The 24,861-nt window shown below is 31.0% G+C and overlaps 1 protein-coding gene and 1 long non-coding RNA gene across 2 annotated transcripts; both read left to right on the top strand.

Annotated features, from left to right (window-relative positions):
- The first annotated feature begins 4,769 nt into the window (after positions 1–4,769).
- LOC128042617 (uncharacterized) lies at positions 4,770–6,618 on the top strand. The gene is made up of 2 exons (XR_008198127.1): positions 4,770–5,084; positions 6,416–6,618. It is a non-coding gene; the product is annotated as an uncharacterized LOC128042617 (long non-coding RNA).
- An 11,052-nt stretch (positions 6,619–17,670) lies between these two features.
- LOC105785606 (respiratory burst oxidase homolog protein C) lies at positions 17,671–24,783 on the top strand. The gene is made up of 11 exons (XM_012611722.2): positions 17,671–18,472; positions 18,582–18,630; positions 19,353–19,466; positions 19,943–20,368; positions 20,616–21,002; positions 21,091–21,186; positions 21,647–21,762; positions 21,861–21,963; positions 22,613–22,686; positions 23,860–24,428; positions 24,515–24,783. The coding sequence occupies exons 1-11, from the start codon at positions 17,793–17,795 to the stop codon at positions 24,622–24,624; spliced, it is 2,724 nt and encodes a 907-aa protein (XP_012467176.1). The 5' UTR covers positions 17,671–17,792; the 3' UTR covers positions 24,625–24,783.
- Positions 24,784–24,861: the final 78 nt, after the last annotated feature.

Below are 24,861 nucleotides of genomic sequence, written 5' to 3'. Positions count from 1 at the left end.
GAAAAGAGAAACTTTAAGCTTGAATCTGCTTAATTATTTTGATGCAAGGAAGTATGTATTTATAAGGAGGGAAGGGAAGGAGGCGGTTAGTTACTTCGCCTTGGCTTGGGATTCAAGTTTGGCTCGGATTTGTACATAACATTAGGTTTTCAATCGGTTAATCGATTTGAATTATCAATAATTGAATTAATTAATCTTTTTAAATTTTTAACCATTAACTGAATCGAAATTTTTTTAAAAAAATTAACCGAACCTAATTTTTCTGTTTAATTCGGTCGGTTAGCTGAATTAACTGAAATTTATATATATTTTTTGGTTAAAACAAGAATAAAACATAGAAAAAATTAACCAAATCAACCGAATTTAATATATGTAAAATGTATATAAAAATATAAATTTTTGATTAATTCGGTTAATTCTATTAATTATCCGATTTTGAACTTTATTAACCGACCTCCGACCGAATTAATTCGATTAACTAACTGATTAATCGAATCAATTCGGTTTCACCCGAATTCTCTTATTATTTTCTTAAAATACTTTGATATAATCTTATGTTTTATTTAAATTGGACGATATTTTTAGACACTATAAGCAGGTTGGAATGTAACGGGTGTTCTATAGAGTATAATAAAATAAATTAAAATATTAATTATTATTTTATACACGGCTAGTGAAGTAAAAAATCCACAAGTAGGTCTAAAATGATGCCATTTATTTTAGGGTGCAATAAAATAATAATTAAATAACTAAAATGACATTTGATATCATCTTAAACCCGATTATGGATATTTTTTTACTCTCTGATAGTGGATAGAATAATTACCCTTAAATAATATATAGAAACATCGTGGCACTTGGTCACAATTTCAACCTTGAAATTTAAAACTCCACAAGTTATGTATCAAATAATTATTCATTTAATATTGGTTAAAATAATATCTATGTTCTTGTACCCTTTGTATATTTGGAAGTTAGTCCTCTACTTTTATTCTTGGGAATTTAGTCCTTCAACTTTTAGATTTGATTTCAGCTCAATTGTTAATACCATTAAAACCCTTTTGTTAATTTTGTTGGTGTGTTATTTTAAAATTTAAAAAAACACCCACTTAGTAGTCATGTAACAAAAAAAGTTCTAATAAACCCGAATTTAATGAATAATTTTACTATGTCAACAATTAGACTTGTATTTTAAATCTAAAATTAAAGGGACTAAAGTCCAAATGTGCAAAAGTACAAAGACCTAAAACATATTTTAATCTTTAATATTCAGTAATTATATATATTGTTATTAAGGAGTATCTAGTTTGAGACTTATCAAACTTAATTATTTAAGTAGCTCGTAAATATAATTATGTTGTTTGATAAAATGAAACTTAATTTTTTAAATATTTATTTTTATTAATATAATATTTTATATTATTTTAATTCATTTGAATAATATTTAAATATGTAATTTAAAATTTTAAAGATAATCTATTTCAAATATAGTATTTCTAATAAAATAAAAATCAATTAAATAAGAAATTAAAATTATTATCAAAGTCATTTAAAATAAGAGTTTGAGTAAAATGAAAGGTTTTAATCATCTATTAAATACAACCTTATTCAATTTATAAACATATTTAATTTTTCACGCAAATTAAATTTCTAAATATAAAATATTATTTAAACCCAAAAAATATTGTAGATACACTTACATTGAACAAGCAGCCTAGTTCTTGTACTCTAATGTGCTGATGGCTACAGGCTTTGACTTTTCTTTGCTGCACATTATTAGAAACAATTAGCAATTAATAGAAGGATGTTTCTATAAAAAGATAAGTAAAATTCAATGAAAGGTCCCTGTACTATGTATTTTTGTGAAGTTAGTCCGTATACTATAATTTCATATTTTTATCTCTCTACTTATTGAAATGAGTATTTTTTATGCCAAACTTTTTCTACGAATTCCGATAAATTACTTAACGTAACTTATTTATAAAGGGAAGACTGAATTCCTTCTAGAGAAGTTTTCGAAGCATGATTTGTTTGGAGCCTGCGGACCCCTTAATAGGTTGGTATTGTCTCTAAGTCTGATCGGGATTTTGTCTTCCAAATCCGTTGTGAGCCTGAACTTGAGGTGGGGTTCACAAAGCAGGAGTGCCTCGTTGGATCGGGTCATGTGTGACATATGGACCACCTATCAAGGGGGACGTGAGTCTGAAGCTCAGTAAAGCTTGAATCATTGACCTACAAGATATAAGTCATCTTTAGAGGAATATATACCACTTAATCTAGTCAACTCTAAATAAATGACACTTAGAAGTCTTATTCGGAAGGTATCCATCCTCCCCTCAACAACATTAGCATTTTTTTGAGCAAATGGACAAATATTATACAATTTTTTTAATGTGTAAAAAATGTGTTTAATTATACAAAAATGTCCTATCATCCCATGTTTAAAGAAAAATAAACCACTAATTTGACAGAACTAATAAAAAAACATTTCGAAAAATAAAGAAATTGTAAATGACCAAATCATCATAAACGGACTAAATTTGTAAAAAAATGCAAAGTACGAAGACTCTATAAAGAATTTAACCTAAAAGAGAAGTAGAAAACAATAGAAGGATGTGGGAGCTGTCTGCCGGTTCAGCACGTTTGGTGGAGCACAACAACTTCACGAAAAGACCATTAGATTGAGGAAGGTCTAGGCAAAGTTATGATCCATTAATTCTTAGTCAACTTTGGACTCAAATTTGAATGGTCAAGAAATTTGGTAAGTGTGAATTACTTTTTTGTTGGTACAAATCACGGGGGAATTCAAAATTTATTTTAGGACTAATGTTAAATATAATTTTTTTTTTAAATTTAGGATCAAAATGTAAATTTCCTTGTATTAATTTATAAGGGACTAGAATTAAATTTTTTTAATTTTGGGGGCCAGGGTCTCTCTACCTACCCCTGTATCCGCCCCTGATCATGTATTGTGGGCATTGAGATAAGTATCCTTAACAAATGGGCCAAATGTTGAGATTCTGATAAGTGTGATGTCCAAGGGCAAATTCAAAAATTATTTTAGAACCAGAATTGAATTAAAAATTTTTAAGATGTCAAATGTAGGTTTTATCACGTATTAGTTTATAATTTCATACTTTTTAAAAATGATTAAATATAACATTTTTATTTCATTTTTTGGGCTAAAGTGTAACTTTTCTCTATATTAATTTATAATTTAATCATTTATTCCGATTTGGAGGAGGTGGCCCTTTGCATCCACCCTTGATCACATATCACTATCCGGAGCAAATTATTGTTCCATATACATATCACTAATTGATAATTTTTGCGATTTGATCCTACAACGTGGGTGTAAGGATAAACATCCTTGATAAATGAGCTCGATATTACACTAAATGTAACACCCTTACCCGTATTCCTTAACGGAATGTAGTATGAGGTATTACAATTTTTTTAAGTTTCAAGATTTCGCTTATTTTTACATACAACCCAATCGCAAGTTTTCAATCACACTTTCAAACAAATCCAATAATCCAACCAAAACAGCTTGTATGATCATACTCAATTTGTCTAATAATAAACATCAACATTTTAAACCTAAACATACTATATATTTGTTTACGCCTATAATACATAAAGTCGCCTATACATGCCATGTTTCCAAAATATGAGTTGCAAAATACCCAAGCTGCTGATGATAGTGTAGATGATTATCCGACCGCCTAAGTTCCATGTCACTATAATCAAGGGAAAATAAAACGAGTAAGCATACAGCTTAGTAAGTAAACATATGACAGATAAATAAATTTCTCACAAGGTTACACCATAGTATAATTTTAATCACAAACAAATTTTATTGTTTGTTCAATTTCCAGCAAGCTATTTTTCTGCGTCATAGTCACTAATTTATTTTTATCTGGAGATACAAGACTCTAAATTGAATTATCCACCCTTGATCACATATCACTATCCGAGCAAATTATTGTTCCATATACATATCACTAATTGATAATTTTTGCGATTTGATCCTACAACGTGGGTGTAAGGATAAACATCCTTGATAAATGGGCCATGTAACAGCCCGACTCTAGGCCTAGTCGGAACAGTGGTTTCGGGACCACAAATCCGACGAGAGAAAATATGGTTATTATTATATTTTCATGGTCTACAATTTTACGGAAAATTTTCGTAAAAATTTCGTTCGAAAATTTCAACGTTTGGGCACTCAATTTAGTCAAAAGGACAAAATTCTAAAAAGTGCAAAAGTTGAGTTCTACATCTTAGAGGTATCTAATTGTTATGAAATTTTAAATTGGAGATCTTTATGTGGTAATTAGACCATTAGTTAGTTGATGGACAAAAATGGGCATAGAATTAGTGAAACAGATTTTTTTTAAGTAAGGGCATTTTAGTCATTTGGTAATTAAATAGAATTAAATGGGAAAAAGATGGCAAAATATGCTCATCTTCTTCATGGTGAACGAAATCAGCAAGGGGGAAGCCATAGTTAGGGTTTTCAAGCTTCCAAGCTCCATAGTAAGTGATCCCAAGCCCGTTTAATGTTAGTTACGTTTTGGAGTCCACAGCTTAATTTAGCTTATTCTAGCAATAATTAGTGCTAGGGTTCATATTTGGAAAAATACCCATAGATGAAATGTGTTTATTTTGCTGTTTTATGGTGGAATATGAAGCTAGAAATTATGTTAAACAACTTTTGCTAAGCGATTTTAAGCAGCGGGTAAATAGACCTGATCGGTAAAAATACCTAATGTTCAAAAGTGTGTGTTAGAGTGAGAATTTGATGTTGTCATAGAAGGGAAAAATGTTCAGCATGTCATAAAACATAAGAATAATAGATGAAGTTTAATTTCTGAGCTTAGGGATGAAAATGTAAATATGCAAAAGTTTGGGGGCAAAATTGTAATTTTTCAAAAAGTTGAGTGGATGATTATTTTAATAAATGTGAACATTAAATGAGTTAAATTTGTTATTATAGATCAAGAAAGATGAGAAGAATACCTCAAACGGGGAAAAGAGAAAGTAGTGGAGTAAATTGCAAAATCACGATATTTTGCACCGAGGTAAGTAAACATGTGAAATAATGTATTATTTTGATATTATTTGATATGTGTTGAGATTTATTTGAACATAAAATAAATATTTGGCAAAGATCCTAAAAATGTGATTAAATTGGGAGAAGTGGTAAAGTGTTGAAAAACACAGTTTTTGGTTGAACACTCGGAATAAGCCGGATTATATTGAATAACAAGGGGTTGCTAAGTGCTGATTCCACCATATCTTTGAATGTGAAAGGGGCTGCTAAGTGCTGATTCCCTCAAGGGGTAGCTAAGTGCTGATTCCCCGACTCTTTGGTGGTTGTTAAGTGCTGATTCCACCATATCCTTGAATGTGAAAGGGGTTGCTAAGTGCTGATTCCCCGAATCACTGGTGGTTGCTATGTGCTGATTCCACCATATCCTTGAATGTAAAAAGGGGTTGCTAAGTCTTGATTCCCGAATCATTTGAGTGGTTGCTAAGTCTTTGAATCCACAAATAGCAGTTATCATTCCGAGTGTTCAACGAGTAAATTGGGAAGGTGAATATTTATACATATGGTGGACAAGGTTATGGGAGGAATATTGGGTTTGATACTTAATCAACCCATGTATAAGATGGGAGGAAATATCAAAAGTACAAAAGAAACAATTTAAATACAAACCTGTTTCGAACAACAGCAGTTGGGAAACTTTGAAAAATCACCATAAATGGTGGAAAATGAATTGAAGGTTGAATAATATATGAAATTAAAGCTGAGTGAGTCTATTTTCATATGAAAGAAACAGAGGAAGCAAAAGAGTTGTATATTTGAGGATATTTGGATTTATTTGAGACAGGGCTGGATTGATTTCGGAATCCCCTGTTCCAACTTTGGAAAATCACCAAAAATTGTATAAAAATAATTATGGCTTGAAATTTATATGCCTGGATTTCTTGATGAGTCTATTTTTAATATAAATAAATTGGAACATTTTTTTAATTTTTTACAGGGAGTTAAGTAAATTTTAGTAAAGGGAGGTCAGAGCTGTCAGGTAGTGAAACAGGGGAAAGTTTAAAGAATAAACTGTACTAATTGGCTAAACTAAAAATTCTAAAAATTTTATGGTGGAAAGGTACATGAGTCTAGTTTCGGGGAAAATTTACAGAATTCAATTTGGATCCCTGTAGCTCAAGATAAAAATAAATTAGTGACTATGACGCAAAAAAATAGCTTGCTGGAAATTGAACAAACAATGAAATTTATTTGTGATTAAAATTATACTATGGTGTAACCTTGTGAGAAATTTATTTATCTGTCATATGTTTACTTACTAAGCTGTATGCTTACTCGTTTTTATTTTCCCCTTGATTATAGTGGCATGGAACTTGGGCGAAGTCAGATAATCATCTACACTATCATCAACGCTTGGGTATTTTGCAACTCATATTTTGGAAACATGGCATGTATAGACGACTTTATGTATTATGGCGTAAACAAATATATAGTATGTTTCGGTTTAAAATGTTGATGTTTATTATTAGACAAATTGAGTATGATCATACAACTGTTTTTGGTTGGATTATTGGATTTGTTTGAAAGTGTGATTGAAAACTTGCAGTGGGTTGTATGTAAAAATAAGCAGAAATACTGTCGAAATTTAAAAAAAAATTGTAATACCTCATACTATATTCCGTTAAGAAATACGGGTAAGGGGTGTTACATTTTAGTGGTATCAGAGCTACGGTTTAGTCGGTTCTCGAACAAATAAAATATGTGTGAAAGTCAGTCTATACATGCCATAAATATATTGTGATAGTGTGATGATTTACGACAATTTACGGTAAATAATAAATAAATGAAGATGTAAGACAAATTTTAACACCTGTAAAATAAAAATAAAAACCCTTAATTTTCAATTCATTGAAGGCAAATAATAGATTAAAATATTCTATAAGTATATGTAATTTTGTAAATTTTACTTTAATTTTATATATTTTATTTTTGAGAATTTAGTTCCTCTACTTTTCATATTTTAAAGTTCATGTTCAATAGTTAAAATTGTTTTGTTAAATCCAAGTTCATTATAACGTCATTTTTAGTTATATTGCTACCAAGTAAGTATTTATTTTATTTTATTTTAAAATGTTACATCAATAAATTTAACTAAAAGGAATAACAATATTAACAATTAGACCTGAACTTTAAAATATAAAAAGTAAAATTTTAAATTCTTAAAAATAAAAATATAAAATTAAATTCTAAATTCTAAATTTGTGAAGAATATAAAACTTATGAGATATTTTAACTAAATAATATTATTTGTTTAAATTTTTTATTTAAACAAGAAAGTATTGATTTTTGTGTGTGAAAGAGAAACATCAAACACCTACCACTATGAAAAGCTTTGGTATCACTTTAAAGTAAAAAGACGAAGTCAAATTTGATTAAGAGGTTGAGTTTGTACATGAGTCGGAGGCCGAGGGACAATGAGTTATGTGACTCTGGCTTGATTAAGGCCATGATTTCGCGCATCCTATCATCCGGGCTTAAAAAAAGAATGTTGTTCTAACTTAAACTTGGTCTTACTTTCAAGATAATAAAAAGTATATTTAGATTTAATTAAATCATATTGATAAAATCTTATGAAACGTATTTGTAATTATTCATTATGCATTTAACGACATTAAATGCTTATCTAACCATATCATGATAATAGATAAGAAGACCTCTCCTACTTTTAGAACATCTTGTCCTTTTTCTAACTCTTGACCTTTATAGGTGGACCGACCTTCATTGCACCACCTTGATCCCCTCCACTATGTGTTAGTTTTGTCTAATTCTTTTATATTCTTTGTCTGTTATGCTTTGTACTAGTTTAATTCTATATAATATTTTTTATACCATATTGGGGGTAGGGGATGGAGTAACACGGTTTGACCCTATGTCAAACGGATGTTTGACAAAAGTTTTAACCATCGTTCCATACAAGTCAAGACATATATTTGTACTTGTGATGTACTTGTGAATGTATTGTATTTGTAATACTTAAACTTTAAAAAAAATGGTTAAAATATGTCATAAGTCATTGTACTCTTCGTAAATTTAGAATTTATTCGATGTGTTTCTATTTCTAGAAATTTAGTTTCTCTACTTTTTAGGTTTCAAAATTATGCCCAATTGTTAACATATTAAAATTATTTTGTTAAATTCAAGTTCATTATAACATCATTTTTTAGTTGCATGGCTACCAAGTGAGCATTTTTTAAAAGTGTCATGCCAACAAATTTAACAAAAAGATTTAATAGTGTTAACAATTGGATTTGAATTTTAAAATTTGAGAAGTAGAGAGATTGAATTCAATAAATAAAATTATAGACCAAATTTCATACTTGTGAATAATATTAGGACTTATGACATATTTTAATAAAAAAGAAAAGATTTTCTAAATTATCCTTAAATTTCTAAACCCTAATTAATTATATTTACTTGTGAATAATATTATGTGCCTAAATCCACTAGCATATGATGATTTAAACGCATACATGTGTTCCCAATTCTATCATAAGTAATTGTACATGTCATATCTGATTCTTTATTTATCTAAGTATTATAATAGATCGATTCTACTTTATAATTATTTAAAAATGTATCTATTAGTTGTTTTTCTTGAGAGAAAAAAAAAAAAACACTAGCACACCCATGCATCTTAGTTGGCTTTACTTCACACAATTATATTCAACTGATTTAGTCAACAAAAGTCACATTTTTTCCCTAGTTCATATGATCTAATGTGTGTCAATCATTAAATCAAAACTAAGCCAAATCAATTCAACACATTAACCATGCTTTTCGACAATATTTTCAATCAAACCAACACACATCCTCATTAATTCCTCATCAATTAATAAAAATTTAGCTCATAACTGGAAACATCAACAGAGCAAATATATGTAATTACTTTAAAATAAATATTTGAGTTCGAATTATTATTATATTAAAAAACGAAATAAATATATATTATATTCAAGTTACAAATCAAAGTGTTTAAAAATGCTCATAAACTCTTTTTCAAGTTCAAGCTTGAAAATCATCCTTTGTTGTTGTATATAATATATATTAAGTGTTTTTTTAATAAATAACTTTGTTGAGTAATTTTTCATCATGTCTAATTAACGAGGATAATTAAATATTTATATATATAGTTACTGTTCATGAAATTGACGTTCTTAGTAGACTCTATGCATGCTGGACACATGTACTGTTCTAGACTGCCTGTTGGACTTCGTGGCCCCCACATGCGAACTCCTTGGGTATATGCGACCTGAGGCTGCAAGCTCCCCTTGCCAACTTCGTACGGTAAGACTTGCACGCATCCATCTGGTGGGCCCTAGCCGAGTCGCAGGTAGGCGACTTGGACCTTATTTAGTTTTCAGGTTGGTGATCATAAGTACATAACAAACTTAATATAAATTTTTGTGTTTATATATTTATCAAATAATCACAATTGTCCTGTTAACGTAATTTATATACGTATATGCAACAACACTCAAGATTTTTTAAAAAGTTGCATCTAATGGTAAGTTGAGTTCCAAATTTAGTAGAAAGTTTTTTTTTTTTTTTTTAGCCGAAATTCATGAATTTTTCTAGCAGGCAATTATGTATTTATTGACCCACTACAAATAAATATTTCATATTAAAATTAGAGTGAAAATAGTATTACAAAACATTATTTCTTTCTTGAGTTTCTCTCAATCCATTAAGATTTAGGATAATTTGTATTCAAGTTTGTAACATAAAATTATTAGTATCCTAATAATACTGCTTTCCAATCATTTTATATATGGAAGAGAAGTAATAAAAAACAAACAAACAACCATTAGGCTTAGGGAGCTTTGCCTCCTCCCAAGTTTTTAAAAATTTTATTTAACTCCTTCAAAACTTAATGCTAAAATTCACCATTGAAACTAACTATTCTTAATATAGTTTCTTGAAAATGTTTTACCTTATATTTTGACTTACTATTTACTCATTTGATATGAGTATCTGATATATATTCATTTTCAAAAGGCAAGCACCTTAGTCTAACTATATTTTGTTGCAATCCATGATGGGCCACACCGTTCAATGAAACCAACAATAATGGCCTGTTCAATGAAACCATGACCAGAAGATAATGACCTGACTTAGCATATTATATGGATGAAGAATGATGATAGTCATAAAGCAAAATAATCATATTCATTAGAGACTACGAGCCAGTATGCAAAACCCTACATGTTTGGTGATGATAAGGATCAAAGACTAGACTCTTGCTTGTACCGTTTGCTGATTTGAACAGGCAACGATGGGGTGATCTTTGGAAACTTTGGTGGGTGAAATTTCGATTGTTAGTTTTTTAGGATGATAGGTTGAAAGCAAGCACTAAAACATCCTAGTAATGATTTATATATACAAGGTGGTTTAATCCATTTTACGATCTGAGATAAGTCTTGTTCGGTCTGAGGATGGTATTTAGATAAAATCCTCTAATATTTTAACTGGTCAATAATTGAGTTTGTGTTTTCACACTAGTAATGATGTTATGCCATGTTCATAGTTTTCGATCTAATATTTTAAATTGCCAATAATCAAGTTTGAGTTTGATTGAACATAAAGAGATTTAGTTATATCAAAATTGCTCATTGATTTGTCTTATTGCATTACTTTGGGATCGCTTCTAAATTATCTTAATGCTACAATTTGTAAGAGCTTGATATGAGATTATTATTTGTGAAAATCATATTATCCATTACCGAATACCGATAGCAATGATTAGCTCTCTCATTGAGAGTGTTTTTTGAAAAAGTAAACAACTGACCGTTGGTGTGTAAAAATTTGTTACGCAAGTGCACTTGTTAAATTACATCAAACCAATTTTTAAAAACTCTCCTTTACTTGTTAAATTATGTTACCCCTTATTTTTAGGGTTTTAATTTTTCCGTTCCACTAGACACAAAATTGTGATGGAGCAAATTGCTTACTGTTTGAAAATTCTGAATTGAAGACTGTTCTCAACCATACTGAGATTTGGTGGAGCGGAAGTCTTCTCTTCACTACTTTTTACTCTATACTCCAAACCTTTCATTCTTCATTCGAGACTTGCAATGTAAAGAAGAAAATAACAAGTAAACCCGAACTAACTCTAAAAATGATAATAATCGAACAAAACATAATTAATAAAAAAAACTCTAAAATACACTACAAACTAATCTAAATGCTAAAATTACCTCCTAAAACTGTATATAATTGTAATAAAACAACTCTAAATATGAGAATTATCAACCATGAAATGTGCTTCTTTCTTAGAACGGAGATCAAAGCCTCAACCACATAATTAGGCGACGAGGTGAGCAACCACTACGTTACGCCTCGTGGTTTCTATTTGACTATGACAAAAGGATTTATGTCTTTCATAGAAGTGTACAAAGTATAGCTAGGCTTTTGGTAATTAATCCTATAAACTACTTTTATTGGATTTAATATAATGCCATTTTGGAATAGATATCAGATAACGAGTTAAATATGTGAGTAAGAAATCAACAAGTGTTTGATATAATGGTAAGGCATATTATATTTTCAGGAAAAACGCTCATATTTAAATAATGTAAATGACATTGTTGGGAAGAGTAGCCAAAAACCTCGAAAAGATTAATTTTCACCGACCATAAAATTAACATAAACAATACCTTGAATATAAATATATATATATATATATATATATATATATATATATGTCAATATATTTTCTTGCACATTTCTTTAGCTATTACAAGGAAAATCATTGGGATTCGTTGGATGCATGCAAGTCATGGAAGAGGAGAATAAGAGAAATTAGAAATGATGGAATTTTATATATAAGAGAGACCACAATTTACATTACGTCTATACTGTCGTAAACCTTACATGTGACTGAATTTAGAGCCCTAAGAATTTGGATTTTGGAATTATTAAATTGTGTAAATTGTTTTAATTTAATCAATTTTAGTTTTTATATTTTCTGAATTTTAAAATTTATATCCCGATTAAATGATAGCAGTTAAATCTATTTGGTTAAATTATGTTGTTAGTCCCGTATCATGCGTAAAGTTATATATTTGTCCATATTTTCCGATAAGATCATTATTAGTCGCTATATATTTTTTATTCAAAATTTCAAACTTAATGCAAACAATAGTTGTTAAATCTATTAACTATTTTTTTTGTGAGTAGTGGAAATAACGAGCTGACGTAGTATTACACATTGACATATAAAATTTGGAAAATAACAGAACTTAACTTAATGAATTTAATCGTTACCATTTGATTAGGACTAAAATTTTCAATAAAGATCGAAAAGGGTCAAATTAAAATACCGACACTAAATTTACAACTTACACAAAGTACAATATCTAATAGGAGAATTTCACCTAATATATTAGAAGAGGAAATCCTTTCAACAACATAGATTCGGCCTGCCTTTTGGGGAAAAGGGTATGGATATAGATCAAGTCCATAAAGGGAGGAAACTGGACTCTAGTAATTCTCCCTCCTAATGTTGATTATTTTGGTTCAAGTGGATTCTGAAAAAGATTTTAGTAGCAAATTGATCTTGAATTATATTTCAATTTTTATATTTTTTGGATTAATAATTTAAAAATATATTTTAAAACAATTCAATAGGTTAAAAATATATAATATTAAAATTCTTAAAATTAAAAAATAAATATATAAAATATAATTTATTGGGTTTGACCAATGTTGACCGATATTGATCAACCTTTTGGAGCACGATTGGATGACTAGTTTTGCTTGACTGCATTTTTGGGTTGAGTATCAATATCTCATACCCATGTATTGTTACCTCTTGGTTGAGTATCAATACTCAGACTCTTGGTTCTAGTACTTTCAAAGCGAGCAGCTAAAATTTTGAAACAGGACGCTTGTATTGGTACAAGGCACCGTGTTCTTGTTACTTGCACTCAAGTATCAGTACTTTCTTTGGAGGATCGGTACTCCGAGACTTTGAGCCCAAAATTAGTTGAAAATTGGTCTAAGCAACAGTAGTGCATTTAGGCCTTCTAATATTGTTTTAAATTCATTATGACTTTAAGTTTTTGGTTTTATTTATTTATGAATGCCTAATTTGATGATAGATGATTTGATTCCGGCTAAAATGAGTATTTAGTAAAAGTTAGATTGATCGTTGTTGCTTTGGAGACGATTGAAGCGCTCTTTGTCCAATCAAGTTTTTGGATTGGGTAAGGGGTTTTACGCATCTCCAAGCTTATAGAGCTTGGGCTATTCTCTAAATAGCATATGAAGACACCGCTACTATGAAACAATCCAAACATCAAATGTTTATATTCAAGTTTGAATTTTTTAGAATGAGATGAAGAAGCAATTTCTAACTTTTATGCTAAATTATGTGACATCTCTAACCAAGCTTTTGTTCTTAGTGAGGAGCATTCAAATGCCAAGCTGGCTCAAAAGATTTTAGGATATCTATATGAACGATTTGTGAAATGTGATTGCTATAGATGAGGCAAAGGATATTGATACAAGAGTTAAAATTTAATTTTCGAAATGAACTTTCAGTGTTTGGTACTTATATGTAATTCGATCATTCCATAAAAATATCCCAAATAAGCTAAAAGCTTTGGTACAACGTCTACCTTCGCTTATAAATGTTAATCTTACAATTCCTTTTTTTAACCTAGACTAATTGTCTTTGCCAAGAACTTGTGATTAATACAAGTCAAGAGCATATAGGATATGTCCTCTCATATCACTTAGGGTGATTTATCCGCATTGGACCACTTCCCACCTTTATGGCATATCATACCCAAAACATCTCACCTTAAGCATTTGCCATTATGGATCTATTTCGTGATGAATCCAAGTATGACACTCAACATATAAGATAAGCCAGCGTCACATGGTCTAAGGATTATTTACACTACTGACACATGGAAGTATTTCTATAGAAACTCAAATGAAATATCAAATAAAACTCTTATAACGAGTTATGTTTAGTGTATTTGTCTCACAACAAGTAGTCACATGTTATAAGATTAGTTCCATTCATCCACATGTATGTAAGCTTAACACGTACCGTCAACTTTTAAGCATTATCGATGTTTTGTCTCAATAATGCGATGGCCAAGAACAATTTAAAAATAACAAATTTAATTACAATTCCATTGCAAGATCATATATATTTCCTTGAGCTTTATCTATGTAGATTGTAAATGTCAATTTTATTATAAATTTTATTATAAAAAATATATTTACTCAAAATACTAAATGGGGATTACAAGCTAATCACCATTTGACTTGTACTATCTATTACTATATTTCTTTATAAAACCAAATAAATACATAATTTTTAAAGGATTTTTTTGCTTATTGTTGTTATTATTATTCAGACAAGCACGTGATACTTAATGTAGCATTATAACGAATAAATAAGACTTTTTATTTTTAAAAAAGTGTGTGTTTTTGTATGATTGGGGTTTGGAGTTGACTTTTTGTAATAATGTAATCTCTAAAATTGAACTTAAAAATACAATGTGACTTACCATTACACCTAAATATTTATTAATTTTTTCGTAAACATAATGTGGGTGTATCCTGATTCATGGTATACTTCAACTTGATTATTTTTTATATTATATGATTCATTGCCAATTATAATATTGTAGATCCCATCACAACTGACTATTATTATTATTGTTTTGTTCAATTAATGCTTATGTTTAAACGACCTAGTTTTTTCTTTTTATTTTTGTTCACAGTTTCAACGAATTTTATTATTCGAAATGCATGCCTTAGTTTGATGTATATACCATAATTTCAAATATAATTAAATAATGCAATAATATGGACACCAACATGATCTAAAAATGTGTTTTATTTTGTGAACAATTTTTAATTTAATGGCAATAACATTGTGTTATAAACATAAAGTTTAAATTTGATTCCAAACAATTTCATTCTCCTTCCACAATTATAAAAGGAATAATGTGTTTTTATTTTTTCTTAAAAAATATTTTATTATATTTTAATTACTATTTACAATATATTTACAACAAACACATATATTAATTTTAAATATTCATAATTTGGATCCGTTTTACTTTACAAATAATGCCTTCAAGCATTTAAATTCACGATATTATTGTAAACAACGGGGACTATAAAATATAATTGGATTGAAAATTAGAAACTAAAATAAATGTGAAAAATATTCAAACTTAGCATAGAGTAAATATAAACGGAATACACATGATTTATATGTCGTAAGACTCGAATTTGAGATGTCATTCAAGTGCAACTCACGTACCTACAATACTAAATAATCACATAGGCTATTCATGTATACAAAGTTCTTAGAATCAAATTGGACAAATCACAAATTTTAGATTCGATTTGGTTGTTCAGTCTGATCAATTTTACTGTTTAATTAAATAAATTATTAAAAGAAAAAAAAAACTAGTCCAAAGAGTCAATTGATCTAACCTTTCATTTTGATTGATATTTCAATTGACTTTCGATTCAATTTATTTAATCTAATTCTAAAACGATACTTATAAATTAATTCATGTTTTAGAAATGACGCGAACACTCTTAATTAAATAAATCAAATGTTTGGGTGATGTAATAATCAAATTTCGATGAAAATAATAAAAAAAATGGATAAACTTTTGTGAAGGAATCATTAGAACTCAAATATTATAAAAAAACTATAATTTTAGGTGCAGCATTTGTGAAAGAAAAAGTCAAGAAGTGTTGGCTAACGAATAAAAATTCCTATTTATTTTTGTTTCTTTTATTAATTTATTATTAAGAGGTGCATTAAACCAAACTTAACCGTTGCAATATTCAAACATTTTCCGAATTTAATTAATTAATTAAAATGATAATATATAATATGAATTTATGATGCTACACCCAACACCATGAACCCAAAATCCACTCATCATTTCACCTCAATAAATACCAATATAAGCACCAAGGGGAACATGATAGAATTTACATTTCTTTTTATCTGTCATTTTAATCGATTGAGTCCTAACTCGATTTAGTATCGATATTGTTGTTTATATAGGAGGATATAGGTTTGAATGTGTTGAAGCTCATTTATACTTCTATTTAAGAATTGAAGAGAGATTATGAATAGTTTTAAACAAATGTATTAAAAAAACATGTCATTTGATAAATTTAAAATAGATTATTTTAAAATAAGTTGAAAGAATCTTTCCTTAGTGCAAGCATTTTCTTAAACAACGCAAAGTTACAGATTTTTTTAAGAGTTAGAATTAAATTGTAAGTGAGAGTTAAAATGTAATTTTATTATTTTAATAATTTATATTTTTATAAGATTCTAGAGGGTTAAATAAAATTTTATCATTTTGAGATAAAATACAATTTTATTATATTTTAATTTAAAATTTTATGATTTTAAATGATTAAAAGTTAAATTTATCATTTTAGGATTTTTAACTCACAATTTGCGTTGGATTAATTAATTTGAGGCTAAATTATAAACTTAACATTTAAAGGTTACAATATGCTCCAAATGGCTGCACTGTTTACATATTTAGAATAAGGACTAGAGTAACTAACAAATGCAGGATGCAATGGCAAGACACATTGTATTTTCAAGAGAAAAATGGAGTTCGAATCTTAAAGATGGCACTGTTGGGATAAATAGCCATAAATCTCAAACATGAATTATAAAATGAGCATGAAAAGTGCAAAAAAAGAGATTAAAGGATTTTGGTCGACCATCCTGTGAGACAACAACTCATTTTTGCAATGACAGAATGTGTCTCATTATAAGCATCATTCTTATGCATCCTACAAAAATGGCACGATAGTAGGTTTATCACATCAAGATTACCAAACACCAAACCTTCCTTATAAATACTCTCGGTACGATGAAGAAATGATTTACCCTTAAGCATTCAAGTCTCTTCATTATCCTCGACATACCCTTTTGCAACCTTAATCCCTTTATTCACTTACCTCCTCTGTCTCTTTGCTCAGACAGAATAAACTGGCCTCCATCAGAATCACCACATCCTTCTCTATGTCTTACACCCTTGTTAATACCCAACATCAACACAAATAATAGAATTGATGCGACAGGTCTGCCATACCAGAAAAGGGCTATATCAAGTATTTTGGGAAAACGACCTCAGAAATAGATATACCAACCATTGTTCCCACCATGGTCAACCATTGTTTAGACAAAAGAGTTGGAGTAGCCATTAGCCAATAAAGCTTCGGAGTAATGGTTTTCCCAGAGAAATTTCCAGGTCACTTTCAAAGAAGGTGAGGCCAATTACAAAGTAAAAGCCATTAAAAAAGCTTTATATAAATTCCTGAGAGAGAAAATTAAAAAAAATCATGCACGTGGAAATAAAGGTCGAATAGGAAACTTCAAACCACCTCCAATAAATATTAAAATTTTATATTATTTTTACTGTGTTTAAGCATATGCGAACACCCCATAGATCATAGTATCATGATTTGATAATGACCCAACACCAACATGTCCAATAATTTAAGGCAAATCTTCATTTCCATACCTCGTTGAAGATTTTTACTTCAAGCTCTCTCTCTCTCTATATATATACATGCACCATAGCACTTGCATCTCTTAAAACTTGCAGACCCTTCATTTTTCTTCTGGTTTTCAATCCATTGGCAGCATTAAGTGTTGAAGAATATGAGTTCAGAGGATTTAGGGACTGATAAAGTTCCCCATAGTGGTCCATTAAGTGGACCTTTAAACAAAAGGGTACCAAGGAAAAGTGCTCGGTTCAACGTCCCGGATTCGAGCTCATCGAAAGACGATGGCTACGTTGAGATTACCCTCGATGTTTGCGATGATTCGGTGGCGGTTCATAGTTTAAAAGCTGCAAATGGAGACGATTTGGAACAAGACCCAGAGTTGGCTTTGCTTGCCAAAGGTCTTGAGAAGCGAACTACTTTGGGTTCATTAATGGCGAGGAATGCTTCGGCTAAGATTAGGCAAGTGAGTCATGAATTGAAGCGTTTAACATCGTTCGCCAAGAAGCCAGCTCGGTTCGATCGGACGAAATCCGCAGCGGCTCATGCTTTGACAGGACTTAAGTTCATAAGCAAGACTGATGGTGGACATGGATGGGCAGCTGTTGAAAAACGGTTTGATGAAATTACTGGTTCGAACAATGGGTATTTGCCTCGTTCACAGTTTGGGGAATGTATAGGAATGGAGTCGAAGGAATTTGCTGGGTTGTTGTTTGATGCACTAGCTCGAAGACAAAACGTTCATGGGGATTCAATTGATAAAGTTCGCCTTAAATACTTTTGGGATCAGATCTCGGATCAAAGCTTTGATGCTAGGCTTCAAACTTTCTTTGACATGTAAAATTTGCTTATTCTTTTTTCACATTTTCTCGGATTAAATGTTCATCAATAAGCTTTATAAACACCTTAACTTACCTTCTGAGTTAAATGTTTGATAAAATGCCAGGGTGGATAAAGATGCAGATGGAAGAATAACTGAAGAGGAAGTCAAAGAGGTATGCTATGCCATGCCATGCTCTAAGCTAGACATTTGATTTTTGCTGATTTGATTCCGAGTTGGTTGGATCGAGTTAGGTGTTTGGTCAATTTCGGGTTCAAGTTCTCTATAGGTTATCATTTTGGAGTTTGAGTTTCGGGTGTGAAGTTTAAGTTTTTGGGTTGAGTTAATACGAATTTAGATCATTTCAACTTCGGGTCACTTTCAATCACAAGTTTATGGTTATTTAATGTTGAGTTTTCATTTTAAAGCTCGGATTCTTCTGATTGTGATCAATCTTGATTAGGGTAAATTCGAGTTAAAGTTGTTGTCTTTTATGGTTAAATTGGACTGAGTTGGGTGTGGGCAGGGACAAGCTAAAATTTAGTTTAGGGGTGAGAGATGAATCATAAATTATTGAAGGGTAAAATGCAATTTTACTATTATATTAACATATAATTTCATAAAAATTTAAGAGACTAAATATAAAATTTACCATTTTTGAGCCCTTTGATGGAGCTTCCATCTCTCGGTGTGGGTTTAGGTTGATTGGACAGGTCAAGTCGAGTTGGGTGAGAATTGATAGGTCTAAATGCAGCCTATGTTGTTTGAATTTAAATATAGTGTTGAATATGGATATGTTTCCTCGATCTAAAATAAAATATTAAACCAAAAAGTTGACCATATAATATGTTCCTTAGAGTAATTATTCTATATCTAACTGTTAATTTACTTTCACAGATTATAAGCCGCAGTGCCTCTGCAAACAAACTCTCAAATATCCAGAAACAAGCTGAGGAATATGCAGCTTTGATTATGGAAGAATTAGACCCTGACAATTTGGGATACATCATGGTAAAATTCAAGAAATTCCCTTACAATTATTGTTGGCTTTTGTGTTTTTTAAATTTTTTTTGGTTAAAATATGTTATAAGTCCCTATAATCTTTGTAAACTTGGAATTTAGTCCATGTGCTTTTGTTTCTAAGAATTTAGTCCCCCTACTTTTCAGGTTTCAAAATTCAGCTCCAACTATTAATCCTGTTAAAATGACTTTGTTAAATTTAAGTTCATTACAACGTCATTTTTTAGTTACAATACTACCAAGTGAATATTTTTTTTTCTATTTCAAAATGTCACACTGACAAATTTAATAGTGTTAATAATTAAACCTAAATTTTGAAATCTGAAAAGTAAATGAACTAAGTTCCTGAAAATAAAGATACAGGGACTAAATTCCAAATTTATGAAGAATAGAGGGATCTATGACATACTTTAACCTTTATCTTTTGAATTCAATTCCATGACCAGAATTCTTAAACTTTAAACCAGATAAATAACCTGGAAATGCTTCTTCTACAAGCACCAAACCAATCTGTAAGAGGAGAAAGCCGAATCCTGAGCCAAATGATAAGCCAGAACCTTAAGCCTACACATGACCATAACCCACTGAGGAGATTCTATAGGGGCACCAAGTATTTCTTGGTAGATAACTGGCAAAGAGTTTGGGTGATGGCTTTATGGATTGCGGTTATGTGTGGCCTATTTACATACAAATATATTGAGTATCGAAGACGAAAAGATGTATTTGATGTGATGCGGCATTGTGTTTGCTTTGCCAAAGGTGCAGCTGAGACACTTAAATTGAATATGGCTTTGATTCTGCTACCGGTCTGTCGTAACACCATCACCTGGTTAAGGAACAAGACAAAGCTAGGTGTTGTAGTTCCCTTTGATGACAACCTCAACTTCCACAAGGTAATATAGACGTTTAGCTAACTTAAGATTTATTGCATACATGTTGGAATTAGATAAAAGTACTATGGAGGCTCCTATATTAGGATTAGATTGTGTTTTTAATAGAAGGACCAATTTGTCCTTTGATCTAATGTTCAGGAACTAATCTGTCCATTTTTGAAATCTAAATCCTAATACTAGGGCCTCTATGGTACTTTTACCGTTGGAATTACAGAATGAGTTGTGTTATTTGAATGCTTTGGTACAGGTTATAGCAGTTGGGATTACAATTGGGGTTGGAATACACGGAATAGCTCATTTGGCGTGCGATTTCCCTCGCCTGCTTCTTGCGACACCTGATCAGTATGAACCAATGATAAAATATTTTGGGAAGCAACCCACGAGTTACTGGCATTTTGTTAGGCATGTAGAAGGAATTACTGGGATTGTAATGGTGGTGTTAATGGCTATAGCTTTCACGTTAGCCACACCGTGGTTCAGACGGGGTAAGATGAAGAACCTTCCCAAGCCTCTCAAGAAGCTTACAGGCTTCAATGCCTTTTGGTATTCTCACCATCTATTTGTCATTGTTTATACTCTTCTTATTGTCCATGGAATTAAGCTCTTCTTGACCACTAAATTTTGCAAGAAAACGGTAAGCAATGACCACAAATTCGAGTTACAAAGAACTAAGTTCTGTAATAAACATATCTGTTGAACTTGATTTGTTTTGAACATGGCAGACTTGGATGTACTTGGCAATTCCAGTTTTCCTTTATTTATGTGAAAGATTGACCAGGCTGCTTAGATCAAGCATCAAGGCTGTTGCAATACTGAAGGTAAGCTAATTGTCATTACACATAATTCAATCAGTAAAAGGCACCTGTACTAGGAGTCAAATTGTATCTTACCCTCTCTACTAAAAAAATGGACAAACTAGTCATTGTACATTAGTTCAAAGAGTGTATTGGTCATTTAATATTAAAATTTCCATTTATTCGTACGGTCAAAAGCTGGTGTGACTAATGGAATAACCAGCTAGTGATACATGGCATGCCACTGTACATCATACTTATATACATGGATCAAATTTTAATAGTAGTAATGGATGAAAATTTTAATAGAAAGATCAGTTTGCTCTTTGATTTAACATACAATGACTAATTTGTCCAATTTTTTAGTGAAGGGGGCAAAATGCAATCCAACTCTTAGTACAGGGGCTTCTTGATACTTTTACCAAATCCAATGCAATATTTAATAAAATTCATGGTTTCTAATTCAGCCAGTGAAAATTTGCAGGTTGCTGTTTATCCTGGAAAGGTACTAGCACTTCACATGTCAAAACCACATGGTTTTCGATACAAGAGTGGACAATACATGTTTGTCAATTGCGCTGCGGTGTCTCCATTTGAATGGTAAGTCTTAGACTTATTCTGGTTCAAACATAGCCTTGTATTTGGTTTTGTTTAACTTCTTTTTCTAACATGATAATGATTTGGTTACATGGAAACAGGCATCCATTTTCGATTACTTCTGCCCCTGGAGATGACTATCTCAGTGTTCATATAAGGACTCTCGGTGATTGGACAGGACAACTTAGGACCGTATTTTCAGAGGTAAGTTACCCGAGTTTTATGAATAAAGGGTAGGGATCTGTTGAGATTCTAATCTTTAACCTGCTGCACGAATCAATTAAGCTAAACTTGAGTTTTATAATAGGGTTAAATTACTATTTGAGCCTGAATTTGGCAACCATTCTCTGAACTTTTTTCTATTCAAGTTAGGTCTTGAACTTGATAATTATTCCCACACTGGGTCTTGAACTAGACAACTATTCTCACATTAGAGCTTGAATTTTTGTTTGTCCAAATTAGTCCCTGAACTTGATAATTGTTCCCGCATTGGGGCCTGAACTTCACAAATTTCAAAGAAATATTAGGGATTAACTTGAGCAAAAAAAGTTAAGGCCTCCAATGTGGGAACAATTATCAAGTTTAGAGTCTAACTTGAAAAAAAAATGTAAACCCCAATATGGGAACCATTACCAAATTCAAGCCTCAATGTGAAAACAGTTGCTAAGTTCAGGCCCCAAAAATGATTTAACCCTTTATAATATATCTTGTTTTTCAAGGTTGAGAAGTTGAGGCTGCTAAGCCATCTATTTAGCGGATTTATTTAATATCCTAACTACTCCATAATAAGACTTTTAATGTTGGAAATGTTGTTAAGGCTGTTGAGATTTATGTTGAATTTGTTTTTCTCCAGGTGTGTCAACAACCTACTGATGGGAAAAGTGGCCTCCTTAGAGCTGATTGCTTGCAAGGAACTAACAACCCCAAGTAAGTGGTAAACTCAAGATTAACTTTAGGGTTAAATCATTATTTGAGATTTAAACTTAGACAATTTTTCTCATATTAGGGGTTGAATTTTTTTTTGTTCAAATTAGACCTTGAACTTAGCAATTATTCCATCATTGAGACTAGGACTAAGCAACTGTTCTCAAATTGGAGTTTGAATTTTTTGTTGTTGTCTAAGTTAATCTCTAAACTTGGCAATTATTCTCATATTGGAGCATGAAATTCAATTGTTCCCATATTGAGGCTTGAACTTTAGAGTTTTCAAGGACTAGGGCAAAAAAAATTCAAGCCCTAATATAGGAACAATTGCCAAATTCAAGGCCTAACTTAGATAAAAAAAAAGTTCAGCTTAACCATTAACTTCATCGACATCTTTTCTTCTTTCTATTTCCTATGTTGCTTGGATTCTTCATTTTTCTTTCAAGTACCCCATATCCGACACATGGATATGGGATATATAAGAATCCAACAAATACTTTAAAAAACTCAAAAAATTCTAACCATACCTTTGCTATATACATACCCAAATACTAGTAGCATAATTTGGATCTATAGGCTTAAATTAGGGGTTCTTGCTTCATATATATACATGACGAGGCATTACCCTTGGAAATATCCATGTCTCATGAGTGTTCTTCTGTATCTGATTCATGAAGGAAATTATTTTGTTTGAAAACAAACAAAAACGGTTACGAAATAGCTAATTATGAGGAAAAAGCTATGGCAAGATGAATGAATATTCAGAAACCTTCCTTTGATGGAGGTTGAGATGGTCTCAGGACGGTATAAGTCAGGTCATTTCGATTTTTACGATTTCGGTGTCATTTCAAATTTGGATAATTCGAGTTTTTATTATTTAAGGTTTGAGTCATTTTAGGTTGAAAGCATTTGGGTTAGCCAGTGGGGTTTTTGAGTTTAAGTAAATTTGGATACTGATCATTTCAGATTATTTGCTTAGGTAATTTTAGGTTTAAGTTATTCAAGTTTGGATCATTTTGGATTTGAGTTATTTAAAGTTAAAAGAAAATTTCTAGATGATGTCATTATTGAATTTGGATTGAATACTTCCGGTTGTTGACTTTTTATGTTGTTTCGTCACATGATAAATGATATGCTAACAACATGATCTTCAACCTCACTGGTAAATTTGAACAGGTTCCCACGAGTTCTAATCGACGGACCATACGGAGCACCGGCACAAGACTACAAGAAATACGAAATCGTTTTGCTAATCGGATTGGGGATCGGAGCAACCCCCATGATCAGCATTGTGAAAGACATAGTGAACAACATCAAAGCCAAGGAAGAGCAAGAAGGTGAAGAAGAAGAAGATAACATGAATGCCCTTGAGAACGGAAATGGAGCAGCTATTAATAAAACCAGTCTCTCAAACTCCAAAAGAAGGCTAGAAAACTTCAAGACAAGGAGAGCATACTTCTATTGGGTGACAAGGGAACAAGAATCCTTTGATTGGTTCAAAGGAATAATGAATGAAGTAGCTGAAATGGACCGTAACCATGTGATAGAACTCCATAACTACTGCACCAGTGTATACGAAGAAGGCGATGCTTGTTCAGCTTTAATCACCATGCTTCAAGCACTCAACCATGCTAAGAACGGCGTCGATGTTGTTTCGGGTACAATAGTAAAATCGCATTTTGCCAAGCCTGATTGGCGCAGGGTCTATAAGCAAATTGCTGTTAAGCACAACAATGCAAGAGTCGGTATGTACACTGAAGCTATTGCAGCTTTTTTCTATTGTTGTTTTGCTTCTGGTTCCTGATAAATTGATGTTGAATGGCAATGGCAGGGGTGTTCTACTGTGGGATACCAGCGTTGATAGAGGAATTAAGGCAACTAGCTTCGGATTTCTCGCGCAACACCTCCACCAAGTTTGATTTCCATAAAGAGAATTTTTAGATAAGATTTTCAGGGAGATAAAATTCGGTCACATCATTCATTTTCGAATAACCGATTAACTTAACCGATTTAGTCCAATTATTTTATTCAAAAAACAATGTCTTCAGATCGGAAAAAGAGCAAAGCCAAAAGGAAAAAGAATGTTGATTATTTACAAAATGTTTTTCTTCTACACCAAAAAGAATAAGACTCTCATTAAAAAATAAAATAATTTAATTTCTATCATTTATTGAAAAC

This window comes from Gossypium raimondii, chromosome 7 (assembly GCF_025698545.1).
Source record: "Gossypium raimondii isolate GPD5lz chromosome 7, ASM2569854v1, whole genome shotgun sequence".
Classification (NCBI taxonomy): Eukaryota; Viridiplantae; Streptophyta; class Magnoliopsida; order Malvales; family Malvaceae; genus Gossypium; species Gossypium raimondii.
The sequence above is the reverse complement of the archived record's forward strand: the minus strand, read 5'-3'. Positions and strand labels throughout refer to the sequence as shown.

Coding starts and splice junctions, on each gene's coding strand:
- LOC105785606 (XM_012611722.2), top strand. CDS start 17,793: ATGAGTTCAGAGGATTTAGGGACTGATAAAGTTCCCCATAGTGGTCCA. Junction 21,187..21,646: donor AGGCTGTTGCAATACTGAAG/GTAAGCTAATTG, acceptor GAAAATTTGCAG/GTTGCTGTTTATCCTGGAAA. Junction 24,429..24,514: donor GCACAACAATGCAAGAGTCG/GTATGTACACTG, acceptor TGGCAATGGCAG/GGGTGTTCTACTGTGGGATA.